This window comes from Pyrgilauda ruficollis, unplaced genomic scaffold, assembly GCF_017590135.1.
Source record: "Pyrgilauda ruficollis isolate IOZ18807 unplaced genomic scaffold, ASM1759013v1 scaffold19, whole genome shotgun sequence".
Classification (NCBI taxonomy): domain Eukaryota; kingdom Metazoa; phylum Chordata; class Aves; order Passeriformes; family Passeridae; genus Pyrgilauda; species Pyrgilauda ruficollis.
This window is the reverse complement of record NW_024518095.1, coordinates 3,481,932-3,500,883: the sequence shown is the minus strand read 5'-3', so window position 1 is coordinate 3,500,883 and position 18,952 is coordinate 3,481,932. Positions and strand designations below refer to the sequence as shown.

Genomic DNA, 18,952 nt, shown 5'->3' with positions numbered 1-18,952 from the left:
TGAAAACTTATCATACAGATACCGTCTGAGTCACACTGTGTATGGGGTTCTCCCCTAGCAGAATCATAGATTCATTCAAGTTGCAAAAGACATCCAAGATGAGTCCAACCTTTCACCAAACACCAGCATACCAACTAGATGACAGCACTAAGTGTCACATGTAGTCAGTTCTAAAACACTTCCAGGGATGGTGACTCCAACATTTCCCTGGGGAGTTTTAGTTACATACATCCAATGTATGACATGATCAGTCATGATGCCTAAAAGGCACAGGAAGAACTGCCATTTAAAGATGACTCTCACTCCACCAGCTGTATACCCACAATTCGAGATAGTTCAATTTGAGAGTTAGAAGTTACAGCTCCCATACAGGTAATAACGTATATTATTAAAAATCATTCAGCTTATTCATAAGAATAACTGCATGCTTGAAGTACTATTCTGAAAGACTACTTGGAACAGTCCTGATGAGATGCTGAGAAAGTTCAGGGAATCCTAATACAAATACATCCTGGCTCCTAAAGCTAGTGCAATCACAAATGCTGGCCAAAGGAAACTCTTAGATGTTAAGTTAATGTTAAGATGTCAGTCCGAAGTGACTTTGTACTAATTTATTGACACAGATTAGCTTAGCATCTATTTGAGTGGAAAAGCAAAGGTATTCCAGGAATAACACATATCTGAAGACTGACAGGTGAGTATTATATTATACTTAGGATATTTCTCCCTCTCTTTTTTTTTTTTTTTTAATTAAGAAAGGTCTTGTACTTATTTTTTGAGTGCAGTAAATAATATAATCAATGATGGTGGACAGAAAAATTAAAATTTCTTGAAAGGACCATATTACCCTGAATCTACTCAGTTCCATGGGGCTGTTACTGACTCTTTTGTACTAGAAGCCTTCTGCAACTATAATAAAAATGTATCCCTTACTGGAATATACAAGGAAGAGTGAAAAATAATCAGGATTCTGAAAGATCCCTCTTGCATTATTATAGATATAATAAGCATTTCTGCTGTGTATTTCATGAATTCCAGAACTACCTTAAATATACTTGAGGTAATAAGCAGGGGGAAAAAACCCCACAATCTTAGTAATGGATAAGAGGGATAAGTTACTATTTCACTAGCTCTTCTTCTAAGGTATAAACTCTTCAGGACGCTTTGGCTAGGATAGCTCTGCTTTGTACTCTGCACAAGAAGCTTCAGTTTCAGGAAGGGCATGTTTTTAAAGGCTTCCAGAAGCATATCATGCACATTTCAGGAAAGCAAACTAGGCCAGTGTCTGGAAGGGGATTGCCAGTGAACTCTGACTGCTTCTCATTACCTTTTACAACAATTTATTTATAATTTTAATTCTGTCTTTGCTAAGAAAAAATTAATATATCTTCAAGTAACCATTCCAAAACGTCCTGCTTCTGATCAGAGAAAGAAAATTCATCCATTACCTATAATTTCAGTGATACAATTAAATTCAGTATGGCTGCAAAATAGCTTGCATTTGGTCCTAAGGAAAGGACAATGTTAAATTGCTTTTTCCAAGTTTCTGGTTTCCTCAGAAAATAATGAAGTATAACTTCCCAAGTTAAAACAGATCTCAAAAAGCCAAATTAACAACAAACCTTGTTTTGAGGAGAATTTTCACAATTTTAAAGTTTTTCTTCTGATACAAGAGGTGACTCTTTTTCCAACTTAAAATATTGAAGTTTAACAAAGTAAAATGACTACTTCTAAAGCAAGCAATCTGCAAAGAAGGCTGGTAAGTATAAATCACTACTCATAATGCAAAGAGAAGCAAAAGCTAAAAAACATAAACTGCTGCCAACAAACATAAACAAAGTGATGGCTGGACATACAGTGCCAAGGGCATAAAGTACAATTTTGCATGAAGTACAAAACTACACAAATACAGACGATTGAAAGACTCTTATCTCAGCTACACATGCACAAATACACCAAAAAATGAGGAGCAATTATTTGAAAATGTTCTGATATTTTCAACATCAAATATCAAAATACTGCTTCAAATAATGACAGAATGCTCAAGGAGCAGTCAAAATAAATACAAATAAAGGTAACTTAAAGGTTTAATAGAGGATTCAATTACTGTAAAAGATTGTGCCTGGCCTGCCACTTCACAACATGAAGAATACTGCCTTTGTAGGTCACCTTCAGGCATTAATAAATTAATTAAATTCTTTCTTGTGTTTTGTAATATATCTTTCTCTTCATACATATGATTAAAATGTGTTGGTTAATGAAACACATAAAAAATACACTACTTACACATCAAAAGCCACGAAAAAGTACTATGAAATCCAATAAACAACATCACACTATTCACATTCTTAAAAATTCAAACCTTTAAAGTTAATACAGATGCTTAGAAAATAAAACATGCAATTATATTTTTACAGTTGTATTAAACCCCCTCAATGTTCCAATTTGTTAACTTTTAACTTTGACCCAAACAAAACTACTCCCATTGTTTTTAATGTCAAAATAGCCATCTATCATTTTATCTAGACATTTATTCAGAACTTGCTACCACATACAAGTGCCGATCACATATTTTTAGAAAATAGTTGTGCATACCTATTGTATCAGCTTTACTAAATCTTCGTGTGACAACATTGTTCATATTTCCATTTTCACACAGTTTTAATTCTGTTAGATATACTTCTACTTTGCAGTGCTTTACAAACATACCCTGTTCAACGACCTGAAAAACAGAATGGGATCACATATCAGTCTGTGTATGTTTTTATATGCACATGCTTCAAGATATTTTTGAGAACTCTTCAAGAAACTGAAGTTCATGTAATATAAGACATTTAATAAATGCAAAAAATGAAAACTAAAATTCTCCTATAACTTTGTAGAAATACAGTAAACTAGAAAGTACTGTTTTCCATGATGATAGTTGTCTTACCTGTGTACTACATGATGACTTTCAAAGTGTAGAAAGGAGAAATCACAAATATGCAATCTTAATCCAAAGATATGTGACCAAAAGGTAGAAACACCCAAAAGGTACATTTATTTCCAAATACATTAATTGTATATTACTTCCTCAGAATATCAAGAACTAGTTTTCACAGTTAAAGAGTACTTATGAAAAATATACTACACACTAATAAAATCTGGACATCACATTTTTAAACAAAACCTAAAAATCTTCCACTTACATTCTGATAATTAATACATTCATTTAAAATTTTACCTACTCATTACAGTTGTTTATTCTATGTTCATTTTTAAAACACAGATTACAGAAGAGTTAAATATACAGGATTTGTTTTTTAATAAAAGTAAAATATAGAAAAAAAATATTCAGGGTCACCTCTTAAATGTTTTTCCCTTTGATCTTCCAAAGTGTAACTGCACAGTCATGTAGACTGCTCCAAAAATAACCATCAGCCTGATATGTGATACATCTGACAAATACGGTTAAAATAAAGCTACCAGCTAATTACTAGGAGAGATCTGCTATCTGCTGTACAAATATAACTTACATGTATGTGCCGTAGGAAAAGAACGAAGAAATTAGTGAATTATGACATTTCTTGCCTTACCTTTAATGACTGTCAATCATGGCATTTAAACAAAAATGCATCTTAATTTGAGCAGCTCAATATTTTTCATCTACTGGAGTCACAACAAAATAGTGGCAGTAAACAAAACTATGCAGTGAAGCTAACACATTTCTAAGAATAAAAACTGACACTCTAGAGGCAGTACAACCTATTACAAGAAGTCTTAACATTATTTGATGTAGATCAAATACAAAATTTTATCAATTAAAAATTTGGATCCACATTTCAAAAGTAGCTGATGTAACAAAGGGGATGAAAGAAAAGTAGAATACCATGTTTATGAGAAAAAAAGCAACTCATAATGACAAACAGGAAAAATAACAATGAATGACAAAAGCATCAGAAACAAAAATGCTGAACTGGAATATGATTCTCAGAGGATAACTGCTGCTCATACTGGCAGAAAATAACAAAGCTATGCCGGTTTACCTGGCCACTCATTATATTCCATGTATTTTTCCAGTTAGCTACTTCCAAGTGGAATGGAAATTACCCTAATTTCAGTGCTCTCTCCTACCTTTTTCTTCCCTAACTGAAAAAATTACAGTCTTTTTACTTTACCACGATGATGGAAGAGTGTGTAGTTTACTGAAATCCATCTTCAGAAGAAACAATACCAAGTTGATAACAGATACATCTTAAAGAAGGAGAGTTATTTTAATGGATTTCAGCTCTAACAGAACTAGACAAAATGACAGACATTTCAGGGATGTCTCTTTAAAACAAAACCAAAAATCAACTATTTTATCATGTTAGAGAAAATATTGTAAGACCCTTATAACAAACTTCTGTTACTGGCAAAATTAATTTTGAAGACCCAAAACTTCTTCTACAGCTATATCTACCAGCTATCTGAAGAGTCGACTTTAAGTAAGCAGCCAGCATGCATGCAGTTAGACCATACTTATGTCATAAGAAAGAAACAAAATTGCATCACACCAGGAATCATAAAACTAAATTCTAAGCCTAATATTTTTTCAGTGATTTAAAATGAATTAAAATAAAGATCCCCGTAACTGAAAAAAATGCATCCTAGTAGCCAACACAAAAAGGATAAATATATTTTAAAAACTAAGTAATTCAGTCCAGTGAGGATGCAACTGTAATCACTAATTCGAAAATCTTAAGAAATAACACAAACAAAAAAAGATTGTATGATCAATAAACTGGTGAAACGTCCTCTCACCTTGAATAATAAGGGTGTTATGAGCTTGGAGCAAACAAAAAAATTTAAAGATGTTAATTTTTCAGTATCTCATATTGATAGAGGGCCACACTATCCACCATACCATGGCCTATTACTTGCACTGAGGTAAGCTTTTGCTTAAAGAAATAACTCCCTTAGCAAGTAGCTGAGCAGAGTGTTTATCAGAAAGAAACTACCAATTACTCCACCAATGTTAACATTATTAGAGCCAGACTTTTTACTAACATAGTGAATACAGTTTTAGAGTTATTTACCTAATTACAAGATCATTTGCATTAATAGCCGTACAAGCTGCTAAAGCAAATTCTTCTTGAGATATTAAGAGAACTTACTCCCAGAAAATGAAAGTATTATGTCATCCTTTGCATCCCCCTGCCTCAATATTACACGTTTAAGCCTCAAAAATTTGAGTAAAAATTCAATATCAATAAGCAACTAAAGCAGGAGTTCTTGATATGATTATCATAGGCCAGGACTTAAAAGTCTGCTATTCAATTCCTGTGCAACTCCTGCGTATTTGCAGGAGTACATCTGAATCATACTAATCCCAGCAGGTAGTTAAAGAGTACCTTGCGTGCAATTGGCTCTTGACCTTCCATCAGTGTGTACCAGCTCACTAGCCTATTCCAGCCTTCAGTTGGCAAAAGGATGTAGTCCAGCTCATCAATGAGATGTTCCTTGAGAGACTGAGAATCACCATCTATAAGAGAAAGATTATTTTCACTTGAATACTGTAATTCTGTCCTTGAGTTTTTAATGTAACATTTTTCACATAAACAGCAGACAAAGTATTTTGAGTCACAATTATGTTACCGGTATTATGGTGTTCAAAGCAGGTCTTCTGAAACCATGTAGGCAAACTATCCAGTTTATGCTTAGCACACCTATTACAGGTGGTATTCTTTACAGTACGAGTGACAACTTTATATTCCCATGCAATTATAAGCACCTAGTTTGTTATCACACATCATCCTAGCTTTCAGAGAAACCAGTTCATTTCTCCCACTCACTTCACACATATTCCCACAACATCATGGATACTTCCATAGCTGAAAATGAGAATGAGTAGTTAACAGTAGATTCAAGAACAAACTTTGAAGTAATTCACCCTAAGTCAGACTAGGAAAGTAGCATAGTACAACCTCCTATTTCAAGGATCCTATGTGCTCTGTTAACAGTCACTACAAAATTCTTTGCAGAGAGAGGGAGATGCTGCTCTTGAGTGAAGCACAACTTGGAATCTCTTAAGGTAAGCAGCGTGCTTTTAGTTTTCATTCAATCCTTATTACTAGCAGCTACCTTTTAGGTGTAAGAGGTGATTCCAGATGTGAGCCACTGTGAGCTTCAAATATTAGGGCAGCTGTGCTTCCATCTGGAAGCATCACATCACAATGTAACTGGGAGTACAATGAGGGGAGAAATCCACAATCACTTCTTCAGGTCTACATAACTCCTCACAAGACTCACACGGTATTTCTGCACTGATTTTATATGGTGAGAAGGTGTAATTTGGATTCTATTATCGCCTTCTAAAAATACCAACATTTCTTTTAATATAATTTTTTTTCAGAACCACCAAACAGATACTGTGATTCTGACAATTCAGTCCCTCATATACAACACTGTTTTCTATGATGAACAATCAGCTACTCTAAATACCTACTTCCTTGCGCCCGCTTTGACGACGTATCTCTTCTTTTGAACATGACACGTGCATTACATCATATTCGATCTTTTTTGCACATGTTGAGATTAACTGAAATCTCTACCTGTTACTTTTCATTGCTCTCACTTCATCCAAATGTTCTGGAAACAAGGGAGAAGCATTTAAGTAATATAAGCACAATATACTGCTTCAGTTTCCTGGAATCAGTCTTTTGTGAATTCAATTAGTTTTCCTTATCACTGCATTACACTGCAGAATATCTGAGAAAGCATGCCCATTTTAGATTATTTTATTCTTTATATCAGATGCACATTTTTAAGGAGAGCAGCATGACAGCAACCAGAGCATACTATGTGCCAAATACAAGATTAAATCCAAGCATTTCCAGGGTCAGTTTATGCTACATAGAAAACCTAGTATAGAGGATTGTTGCTTTGCAGTGGGTGAAAGAGAAAGCTATTATTTGCTGGGCATTAATGTCCTTAATTTTAAAACTACCTTTACGCAGGAACAGCAGATGTCAGAGGGTAACTGGATGCATGGAATCACTGCCCATGTAGAGCCATAGTTTAGAATCATGAATGAGCAAAAAGTGAAGTTCACAACCCCTCATGCTGTTTGTTTTGAAAGGGGCACTGGTAGTGTCAAAACAACAGAACACAGGTTTTCAGAAGCTTTTAGGAAAATGGTTAACATGACTTCTAATTTGAACGGCCAACCCTAAATTAGACTTCATAACAACAGTAATTTTAAGCTGAACAGGTATGTAGATTAAGTTACAAATAGCACAGATGAACTAACAGTGTTTGACACAACTAGAAATCACCTATTTTTGAGGAGGAAGACAGAAAAGAGAGAACAAGCTGATGCGACCCCACTGAGGATAAAAAGATGTTGCTACATCTGATGTCATGTGAGATGTATCACCTGAACATCCCTGCCTCACAGCAAGATTTACTACAAGAATGTACAAAACATCTAAATCCTCACATTTCAGAAAACAAGACACAACACTCACCTGGAGCAAAAAGACCTTAAAGTTGCTGGATGGAACACAACATATAGATGTATATGACAATACAACACTTTCTACAAAAGCACTGGTCAGTGTCAGACATACTCATTCACACTGACAATTAGTAGAGCATGGTATAACAAGTTTTATAAAAGATGCAATCATCTGTAACATTCAATTTGTAAAATAATGAAATACTAATTACAGAAGTTTTGAATTAAGAAAGCCAAGAGCTCATAAGCCCTGTAAAGTTGGCAAAACTGGTATTACTCTACATGCCAATATAACAAGCAGTATTATTTCATTACCTGTAACTGCAAAGAAGACAACTAATTATCTGCTCAATTTTGTACCTGCTAGATTAAATATTAAGATCTTTAATGGTATTTTGATACTGGACATTAAATACAGAATTTGATGTGAAGATTAAAATACGTGGAAAAGTATTCTGAGACTCGTGTTCACAAATTTGGCTACAGCTCAGCAGAAGTCAGTCGGACCTGAGTAATCAAAGCAGTGACAGAGTTCAATATCCTTACAAGACCATAAAGAAAATAGGAAATTATCCTCAATCATTCCACACAACTTAAGTCACTGAACTGAATAATAGCACTTCTTCAATTGTTCCAGAACTAATGTAAGGGTTTGGGGCTTATTTACAGAAGTAAGCTTCAGAGTTCAACTTAAAAATCTCATTTTAAATCAACCAATTTGGTTAAGCTACCAAAGAAAGGGAAACCATAGCGAACTCAAACCACCTTTTTTCAACTTGACTAATTTTCAGGTTTCAAGGCAGCCCAAAATCTCATTATAAACCAGGGATTTCTACATTATTACATATTTTGTTACCATTGCGAAGAAGTTCCAATAACTGTATTTATAAAATTGTGATTTATTAGGGAAATCTATTTCAGTTCCCTTGTCATGGTCAGAAAAGAAACCAAAATTTTTACCTTTATGTATGCCGAGGTTCATTTAAACTGCCAACTTCAATAGATGAACTACCTGCGACAATTTCACACTTAATGTGCTATAGGCTTATTTCACAGTAAGAGGCAGTTACCTTTGAGAAGTCCAGAGTTATCAATAGGACCAGGGTACACATTCTGATCTCCCATCTGGTATTTGTCCCAGCTGTCAAAACCAACATATTTTTTCCACTGTTTGAACCAGCGACTATCCACTAGATACCTTAAAAGGAAGAAGACATACACATTAATTACTGGCATTCTACTACTTCCTACCTCATTCATGAAAACATACCAGCATTCATTCATCAGCCCTTGTGAAATGACAATGCTTTTCTCTCTGTACTGCTAACCATTATCAGCATCTCCTACCAGTAAGGACTTTAGCTGGGGTCAATTAAAAATTGCACTAACAGTGCCAGGTACACTTTTGCAAGACTGCCAATAACCCATATCAGAGGCTGAAAAAGGGCAAGTTGAAAAAAAAACCATGTCCCTTTTTAGCATGAACAATTGTCACCTTTAATTCCTGTTCTTGATTTTCAAATTCAGGAGATTCAAGCTAAATCTCTTAGACAGCCCTTTTAAAAAGTGAGCGAGAACTTTCAGTAAAGAACTGTCTACTGCTGGAGTTTTATTTATAACATTCAAGTGCAACTTAAAAAACTTCAGGACCCTGATGCCTTGTCAAGAACCAGAGAGCACATTTTCTTCCTCTGAGTCAACATCAACACAAACAGTAAATGCCCTGCTTTCGACAGAGGACTAGATATTCCTCCTACAAATAACTATCAATATCACACTTCATATAAAGAGATTGTATCTCAAATCTCAGCTCTACAGTATTTTTATGCAGATTAAACTGTTGTCACAGTCTGGCTTCTACAAAGTCCAGTGATACCTACATTTTATACCTTTTTGTCCAGAATTTCTTTAAGATCAAGATACCAAATTTCATCAGTGATGCTCAGATTTGTATTTATTTTTTTAAGATATCATAGGCATTATTTCTCCTTCCTAAAAGTATTCATAATCTGCTGCCTTGTCTGTTCCAAATCTTTTGCTACTATGGTAGGATGAAACTGAATTTCATTAATCTGACATGCCCCTGCCGTTAGATACACTAAGTTTTCATTCTCATGAATGTACTTAAGGCCAACAGCATTCTCCCCTTTCTCTTCTGCTGTGGCCATCCAGCTCTATTCCACAAGAGCTGTAACTGTGTGTGGTTATGAATGCAGTCACCACCAAACCTGCTAGCCTTGTCCCATTGGCCTCTACTTTCTTGACCCAAATTTGAATGAGCTATCAATCTTAAGAAGTAAAGATATAATTTTACACAGAAGAGAAACTATCATACAGGCAAACTGCCTTTAATTAATGCTTAAGAAATGACTGCTCCTGAAGAATCATTTTACTTTTCAAATGCTTTGTGTTGAATGTCTTATCACACCCCAGTAACAGAGTGATTAATACAAATTTTTGATAATAAAATTTAACAGTGAGAAAGCTTGGGGTCCACTGTTCTAGATTTTAAATATTCAACATTATCTATTTCAACACTTCATCAGCTTTCTTCTTCCATATCCAATTAATTTTGCCATCAACCAAAATCTGCTGTGCAGTATCTCTTTAGGGTCCTCCTTAACAGAGATTTTGTAACATTGCTGTTTCCTAACATGAAGTGCAAAAAATCTTTCATCATTTCCCTTCACGTTTAGGTATTTTGCATTTAGCAATCTTTTCAGGCTCAAATAAGAGCTTAATGTTTCTGGTATAAAGAAAGCTGAAAGGCCACTTATAAAACATGAAAGTATGTAAGTATAGTAAGAACTGAACAGCACAGTCAAGTTCCATTACCACAAAGCAGAGGTAACATGCATTACATGGAAAAGTTTAGTAAATTTATTTTGCCAAGAAAAAAATATTTCCATGTAGATATTTCAGAAAATGCTAGCAGACACTATAGATGGGAATTCTTACAGCAAATTACTGGCTATAGGCATGTATGTGCATGTTACATGTACATCTATGTTTTATACATGTTAGGTGTTTTAATGAACATTCTGCTACTTTTGCTTCAACAGAAATTTGGTACAGGTGAGAAAAGCTATTTTGAGTTACTATTGAACGCAGTCACAGAAGTTATAATCTTCTCTCTTATCCTGGTTTAAGAATGGTATTCCCCAGTTTAGCACTCTGAATTTAAAAAACCAAAGCCATGAACTGCTCCCCTTCCCTCACCCCACAAAAAGCAGAGATTACAGGCTGAGAGAGCAATTTACTGGAAACAGAAATGAGATAAGAAAAAGAAACAGTAACAGCCACAATATTAATAACAGAAGTGTAAAAAGAGGGTGATTTACACACAGAATGCTCATCCTGGGGGACAATGAACAATGGTGGATGGATTTCCCCATCCTGCCATGCCTTTTCTCATCCTGAAGCCACATCTCTCTTCTCCCAAGCAGGAGCCCTTGACTCCCACCCCTGGGGGTGGTAGAGCATAATAACCTGGACATGCCCAGGGCTGGGCTCCAGGCCCCGTTCCCCCACCATGGAAAAATTAACTCTATCTTAGCCAAAACCAGAACACCCCATCACAAGAACCTGCTCTTAATCAAGACATGAAATACTACGTTTCCAGTAAGATTAGGGAAACCAGAAATTTGCATTCAAATGCCATACACTACCCTCATTTTATGCAAGAAGGATATGCCACATTAAAGATTATGCAGGGGAAGGGAAAAGAAAAGGAGCACAATTACACCATGCTCAGTTTAAGGCAAATCAATCAACCTGCTAAAGCACTTCTGTAACTAAAATCCAGAGTTCTTAGCATTAATTGGAAAAGTAATAATCAGAGATTTATAACTTACAGCTTTTGACTCTAAGAAGACATTCAATATAGCATTCTTATCAAGATCAACAAGACTAATCATCTGTACGTGAGAAGGCAAACCATTGGAAGGCAACTTATCTTTTCAACAGTGTTATAATAACTATGACACAATCAACCACCTGAAATCTAAGTATTACCTATGAGGGACACCTAGTAATTTAAGAGGAAGCTCAAGTAATCAGAACTACGTCTGCTAAATCCTCATTTGTTAAATGATATTTGTTCCCTTTTAAAGACAAAATATTAATGGACTTGGACCAGATACACTACCCTGTAATATGTGTTGTCCCAGATACAAAAATGGAATACCATGCATTACTAAAATAGAGACCAAAATATATGTATATTAAGCTTGGTACAATGTTTTGCCTTTATTTTTGTTACTATTACCTAACACAGGAAGGAGTTCCAAATGAGTCTAATGCTACAGCAGTTTTCTGAACCGTGGACCTGACTATGAAGGCGACCCCAGAACTCCCCATCAAAGTTAAAATGTATGGCCTATTGTTTTAGAATTATGATTAAGAAATGTTTGTTATCTGATGGAATCAAGATTTCAGGAAACACAAATTTTGCTCTCTGGCTTGTCATCAGCTTAGCTAGTGAGTAGGATAACGAACCCATCTTTTGAGGTAAAAAAAATCTGGAGGATTTGAATAAAGGCTGAAGTCCAGAACAGTCTCAAATTTCTAGATATTCTGCTTTGGGGGGCAAACCATAAAAACTAAGACAACTGCACAGCCAAAAGAACTGGTTAACTCTAAGACAGCAGATACCTGACATTTACAGGTATTTCTAATAAATCAGTAATTGAAGAAAATAGTACAACCAAGTCACTTAGCGCCAACTGGTCGATAACAGAACACTGGAATACTCCCAAACCTTTACCTAAAAGTAAACAAAAACATGCATGTATCACTTGCTGAAAATTACACTCAATTATGGAATTTTCAGTATTAACAATACTGGAAGTATCTGTACAGCTTATTTAACTTTAGGAGTTTTTTTCTTGGTTATATTATGTGTACTTAAAATTTTCTTTGTGCAAGTAGAATCAAAAACTACAGAACATGTGAGTATGTTCTCAGTTCAAGTCTGGCCTACTTCACTACCCAGTATCTACTTCTGAGTAGAGCTCCAGATTGCTTTATAAGATATATCTGCTCTCTTCTATAAAAATGTTTCTTGCCTGTCTGAAGTGGATTATCATATACAAGGGACAATTTATATTCTAGAATCCTCTGGAATGCCAGATAGTGGAATAAAATGTGAGGAAATGGAATGAAGCTGCAACAGGGGAATCATGAAAAGCCTGAGAGGGTGGCTGGTCACTGGAACAGGCTACCTAGAGAAGTGGTCACAGCACCAAGCTGGTCAGTTCAAGGATCACCTGGAAGACACTCTTAGCCATATGGTTTAGCTTTAGGCAGTCCTGCGAAGAGCAGGAAGTTGGATTCAATGTCCCTTATGGGTCCCCTTCAATGTGGGATATTTGGCCTTGGCCAGTGGTCAGTCCATCTGGAGCTGGCTGGCACTGGCTCTGTAAGACACAGGGGAAGCTTCTGGCAGCTTCTCCTAAAAGCCACCCCTGCAGCAACCCCGCTACCAACACTTGCCATGCAAACCCAATAAAACTGGGTCACCCAATTAAATTTACCAGAAAAGACCATATCCTTATGTATGACCAAATAATCACCTGTAGAGACTCAAGGCAGCCCAAAATAGGATTACTTACAGCCTTTGCACATTAACTTACAAGTACAAAAATCGGAAGCTATTACAACACTTGAAATACACCTTTATTTCTTAAATAAAAACTCAACAAATAATAAAAATCAATTTTAAGTTTATGGAAGTTTTAAAATTTTGCAGCTGCATGACCACACGGACACTGTTCACTGAACAAAAGAAAGTACTAGCAGGAAACTTACTAACTGATTTCTAAAATTCTCCCATGGTTTGAAACTTTTAATGTAATTCAAGTTCACCTGTAATTTACTGCATATTTTGCCTTAATAAACCTAATTAACATAACAGAAACATTACACAAGTACAACAGCATTCATTCTTTACCTCAACATCCAAGTTGACAGAAAAATATCTGAACAGTATGACTAAGACCTTGGTATTTCCCACTGCTGTCAAAAGCTTCTGAATTCTTGTGACCATTATATATAGACAGAATTAAACAACATGTAACCTAGATGTGTTTATAATGACTGATATTTCAGCTTTTTGAATTAAAAATCAAAGCAGAAAACTTTAATCTGCAATAAAGACATTTCACAGAGAGACACTCATTCTGCATGCACTGCTGGGACATCGTATCTTCTGAACAGAAGCTATTTCACTTTTAACAGTAAAACTGTGCAAATTGTCCAGAGAGATAAGTGAGGATTTTTTTTTACTCTCCTCACTGTGCATGAGTACAGATTAAGCAATACAGAGGACAAAGTGGAACAACTGTTTTGCAGAAAGCAAATTAGGACTCCTGCTTAAAGGCACAGCATATGATTTTTGTTCTTGCACAACTGCAACTATAAAAATAAGAACGTAAGAAAGGGTTTCTCTCTGTATTTCTACTTGGATTAAGGTGATGAAAATTGCTTGACCAAATACACTCAAAATTAATAGATGCCTTTAAATTCAATTTTCTTCCAGAATTAACAAGTCCTTAAAGTTCAAAATGGTGATAATTATTCTACTCTATCACACAAACCATACCATCGTTTTATTCAAAATACAGGTAAATCCACAAGAAAAAAGTGCAGGTGTCAAAAATAACAACTAAAATATAGTTTACCTCCCATTTTTAAGAAATCCATCCAAATATTCCAGATTCCTCTTCAGAAATAAGTGTTTAGCTCAACAAAATGCACCAGGATTTCAAATCAACGAATCAAATTCTCACTACAGCTCACAGCATGCTCCACTGCCATAATGTGCTACAGTAGCCTAAGCAGCACATTCTTCACCCTTACACCACAGAGGCCTCTTCAAGAGGCCGACCGAAAAGTACGATTCAGCCAAAATTAGTGGAGTGCAATTTTATGTTACAATTCCAGTGTGAACATTATACCAAGAACCATGTAAGTGTTTTATATACCCTTAGAAATTTTCCATTTAAGTAAAGACTTTTCATTAAAAAACAATCTAACAAATCAATTTTCAGGCAAAAACCTGGAACAAACATGATTTTAACATGCTTTCACTTCACCTAATCAATTAACAGAAGAAAAATGCATCTACTCATCTCCACTGTAAGTACTGTCCAGAAAAATTAAAACCTTTGTAAACTACTGGTCACATGCAGCACCAGTCCTTATGCAGAGAGAAACCCAACACCAAACTTCAACCACAAGGTTTAAAAGTCAAAATCAGCAACTTAAACCTCATTTGAAAATAAAAACCCATCCAACTCTTAATCTATCCTTGAAACACTGACATAATGTTCCTTGTTTCTCATTTTATGAAGTTATCAAAATAATTTAGAATATCATTCCAAATCTTATTGAAGTGCAGGTCCTTAACATCTCAACATGCCCTCAGTGAAATCAAGAAAAATCTTCCATTAACATTCAGTCTAGATTCTGTTCATGTACAACGCAATGATAGATGATGAAATGTGGAAAACACTGAGAAGACAATACTGAGAAAAAAATACTGAGAAAATGGCCTGACTCTTGGGGATGTCCTGGGCAGGGCTGAGTTGGACTTGATGATCTTTGTAGGTCCCTTCCAGCTCAGCATGTTCTTTGAAGACCACAGTGTAAAATGCTACTAAAGCTAAGCACTTCAGCATCAAGGCTATCATCAACGATGGGCACTGCATGGTTTTTAAGCAGGGCTACAGATGTAGATTCCTGAGTTTTCACTGCAGCCAGAATTAAAATGCTTGTATGTTCAGTGGGGAAATTCACTTCTAGGGGAAAAATCCCTTAAGGTTGAACTTATCATACCTACTGATCACTCACTGGGAAGGATTTTTACCCCACTTCATTTTTACTTACTCTATTCAGTGACCAAGTATTACAATTGGAAAGACAATGAAATTCTGACTATCTGCTAGTAAGAAAATAATATATCTTTTCACCATTCAAGAAATGTACTGCATGGATAACAACAGTACTCTACCTAGACTCAGCAGAATTTCAGAAGTGATGTGTATCAGACACATCTGAAAACTAAAAATGCTATACTTCTGAGGTTTTACTAATTTGCAAGTCTAAAAAATCAAGAAGCGATTAAGAATCTATCTCATCACTCTTGTGAAGTGATGACTGGCAACAAAATCCATTGGCTAACAGGGCTGAAAATCAACATCTTCCTTCTGGCCTAAACCTGACTAGCTTCGCTTCACATAGTGTCTTAAATCTTTATCTGCTCATCTAAAAATCCTTATCCTAAAAGACATCTTCCTCTTACGTAACTATTTCACAGCTCAAAATTCTAGCAAAACAGACAAAGGTTCTCCAAGCTCTTCTCTGAAAGACAAGCCTTCTGCTTTCCCTATTAGATTTGAGATGTCTGAACTCATTCTAAATGAACATCTTCTGTCACATATGGACACCAGAACTGGACAGTAGAATGGTTTCACTAATATATTCTGTATACAGTACATATTTGTATTGCTACTTTGCATTCTCTACTCAAACATCTAATGATTGCATTTGTTCCCTCAGCCATTAAATAAACTCCGCGTGATAGTTTTTGTCCACTGTAACTGCCTAATTCTTATCCAAGTAACTTCTAGAGTCTCATCAGCTCAGAAACTGTTACGGCAAGCAACAGATGAAAGAAGCACAGTAGGGAAACTCTGGAAGGAAGAGAAAGAAAAAGTGATAAAACTGATTGCTGAGCTGTTAGCTATTTTTAAGTCACTATCATGCACTTTAAGTAAAACATTCATTGGCAGGTGATACCTAAAGGTGAGAAATGTGGTTACATATCTTAGACCATGGAGGAGCAGTATGTGCAAGAGTGTGAAAGCATTTGTAATGTCATATCCGAGCTACTGGGACAACATTTCTGACTAGGCCACAAAAGAACAGGAACTACAGGGGAATAAGGGCAGAAGGTGGTTTTAAAGGTAAAACCAAGAAATCACATTTTCACAAGGGGAAGAAATTACAGAGAAATCACCCAAGAAGTCACATAGAAAAACCAATGGTCTTCCCCTCTATGACAAAACTGTTCCAAGATCAGTAACTTTCAGTGTTGAAAACTGTACTTCCGTGATACTGTAAAAACAGAAAAATGTGGCAAGGGTCTCAAGAATTTCACTGCAGCCACAAAGACATTAAATTATATCATCGAGACCAGTTGGTCACACAAATTATACTGTGCCTAAAAATCTGATGAACATCAACAGCTCTTCAATTTGAGAGTAAAAGACACTGAGTGAGTTCAGATTTGCCTGCAGCTGTAACAACCAATAATTTGTCATTCTAAATGAGAGGGTAAAATCTCCTCATAAAATAAATTCTCCTCACTTGTCAAGCACCAGTAGAATTTCAAAATACTGAGATGTAATTGTATTGGATGCTAAAACTGTGAGACATACAATGAAATGCAGCATTTTTATTTTTCCTAAAGAGAAATGAACCACAGAACCTGAAGATCCTTTGGGCAATACTGCAAGAAGTAAAACTCATATTAATTCAAGTTCTGTGGAACAAAGGTGTAGTTTTTATACTGACTTTACTAACACAAGTAGACAACATTATTCAAAAGAACTGATAAACAATGGAAGTTCATTCTTGGAAAAATCTGACTTTTATTTAACATATGTTTGGAAAAATAGGATAAATGGAGAGATGGAAGAATCCTCCATCTCTCAGAGTTTAATAATTTATTAACTGGCCATAAAGAATGCAAAAAAGACCACTGGGACAAACTAGCCCAAAATCTTGTCCCTGCAGCTGAAGCAGTCAAAAGACACTAACCTTGTCTGTCCACTGAAGCAATACAGCTTCATGCATACGATTCCCAAGCTACCATTAAAAACATCTAATGGAACAAACTCTACAGCTTACTAAACCACCTGTTCAACCAGTTTCTAGTTCTAGCAATTCTTCCTCCAATACCTAACTCTACAAATGTTGCATTTCAAGTCAATTTTATTTCATTCTCTCTGCAGTGTACATGAAGAACAAAGAAATTCGTCAGCCACTTCACAGATGCTTCTAAGATTTGCCTCTCTGCCCTATTCTTTAGTTGCTTTTTTCTTAGAGAAAACCCCCAAAGCTTTATACTTTCCATCTGTAGCTTATTGTTCTCTCCATTCCAAATTCTGAAGAGCATGGAAAAGACTTTCAATGTACAAGCCAGTATTTTTAAAAGGATTGCATCTGAGTGTTTTAAAGCTCAAACAGAGCAGGCTGCTATGGCATTCCTGAAATTTTTTTCAGCAGTATTTACTACTGAATCAATGCAATTTTGAATCATGGCTTACAGCAACTGTTTTTTCCTTACTGATGTCCCAAAAGATCAAAAAGCCATTTACGAAATACCTTTACAAAAGCATTTCGACTAAATGTACCGTTTAATTTGTGAAGATAGCTGCACAGTCAAAATATAAAGCCTATGAATGCACAAGCATACACATTTATGTAGCTCGATTTAACAGTTCACGAGTAAAACTTAATGGGACTTTGCTGTAGCTTATTCAGTTTTAAAACATTTGACTTATATCAGTGTCAATCACAGCTAGATATATTTTCACAGAACATTTAGAAGCTTTTCCCACATAACTGATTCTTCTGTATTAAAATAGTGAACGTACTAAAAAAAGTAAACAGCACAGTTAACTTGCTGTTTCGGTCATGATATCAACTAGTCATAAAAGTACTATCACTTTGAACACTATTAACTGCTTGAAACATTGTTTTAGTAACTGGGAATTACCCAACAGAACCATAAAAAAATAGTAATGAAAGACATCAAGCCTGAGCACGCTTTTACTACTGCGGGTCATTTTCAACACTACCATGTGAATTCATTTCCTTTTTCTAGTTTCTTACACTTTTCCAGTTTCAAGAGCAGTCTGTTCATATGCCAAAACTGAACATATACTCAGCAGTATTTGAATAATGCATCAGAATGTATGCTTCTGACACATGCTGCAGTATCAACACTGTTAAATATAGTCTTTTATAGAACTGGAACAGTAAGTGATGACAGCTGAAATGAGGTGGGCTAGTTCTGCTTCTGTGTATTCATAGTTAATTTTCTGTAAGTTAATGCTTCAGCCTTTGTCTTTGGGTGATAGTTTCACACAGGAAGAGATGAAGAGGTTGAGTCGTGGAAAAAGTGTCAGTTCCTTATTTTTTCCCCTCCTAAAAAAAGGTCCCATTTCCTAGCCTCATAGAACTACAACTACAGAAGCTCAATTACCAAATACACGCCAAAAACAGGTGCTTATTTAACCGTGGATTATTCTGTTGACTATTTGTATGACATACTAAGGAATATTTTACGACTGACCAGAAAAACATATTTTTCAAACGTTCATCTTTGAAAAGGTATCATCAGGGTCCGTTCCTACCTCCAGGGACTCTTTCTTAGGAAACTAACACGTTGACAGTCACAATAAAATT

The 18,952-nt window shown here is 35.5% G+C and overlaps 1 protein-coding gene across 4 annotated transcripts in view; it reads right to left on the bottom strand.

The window, feature by feature from the left end:
* USP15 (ubiquitin specific peptidase 15) overlaps positions 1–18,952 on the bottom strand; it is a 55,297-nt gene that overhangs the window by 35,624 nt on the left and 721 nt on the right. For 3 of the 4 annotated variants that reach the window (XM_041465475.1, XM_041465477.1, XM_041465479.1), the window contains exons 2-4: positions 8,548–8,675; positions 5,373–5,503; positions 2,596–2,722 (exon numbers count right to left, since the gene is read on the bottom strand). In XM_041465475.1, coding sequence (XP_041321409.1) covers positions 2,596–2,722; positions 5,373–5,503; positions 8,548–8,675 — 386 coding nt within the window. Of the gene's footprint in view, positions 1–2,595; positions 2,723–3,343; positions 3,421–5,372; positions 5,504–8,547; positions 8,676–18,952 lie in introns of those variants that run through there. The other variant, XM_041465478.1, reaches the window with a different exon arrangement.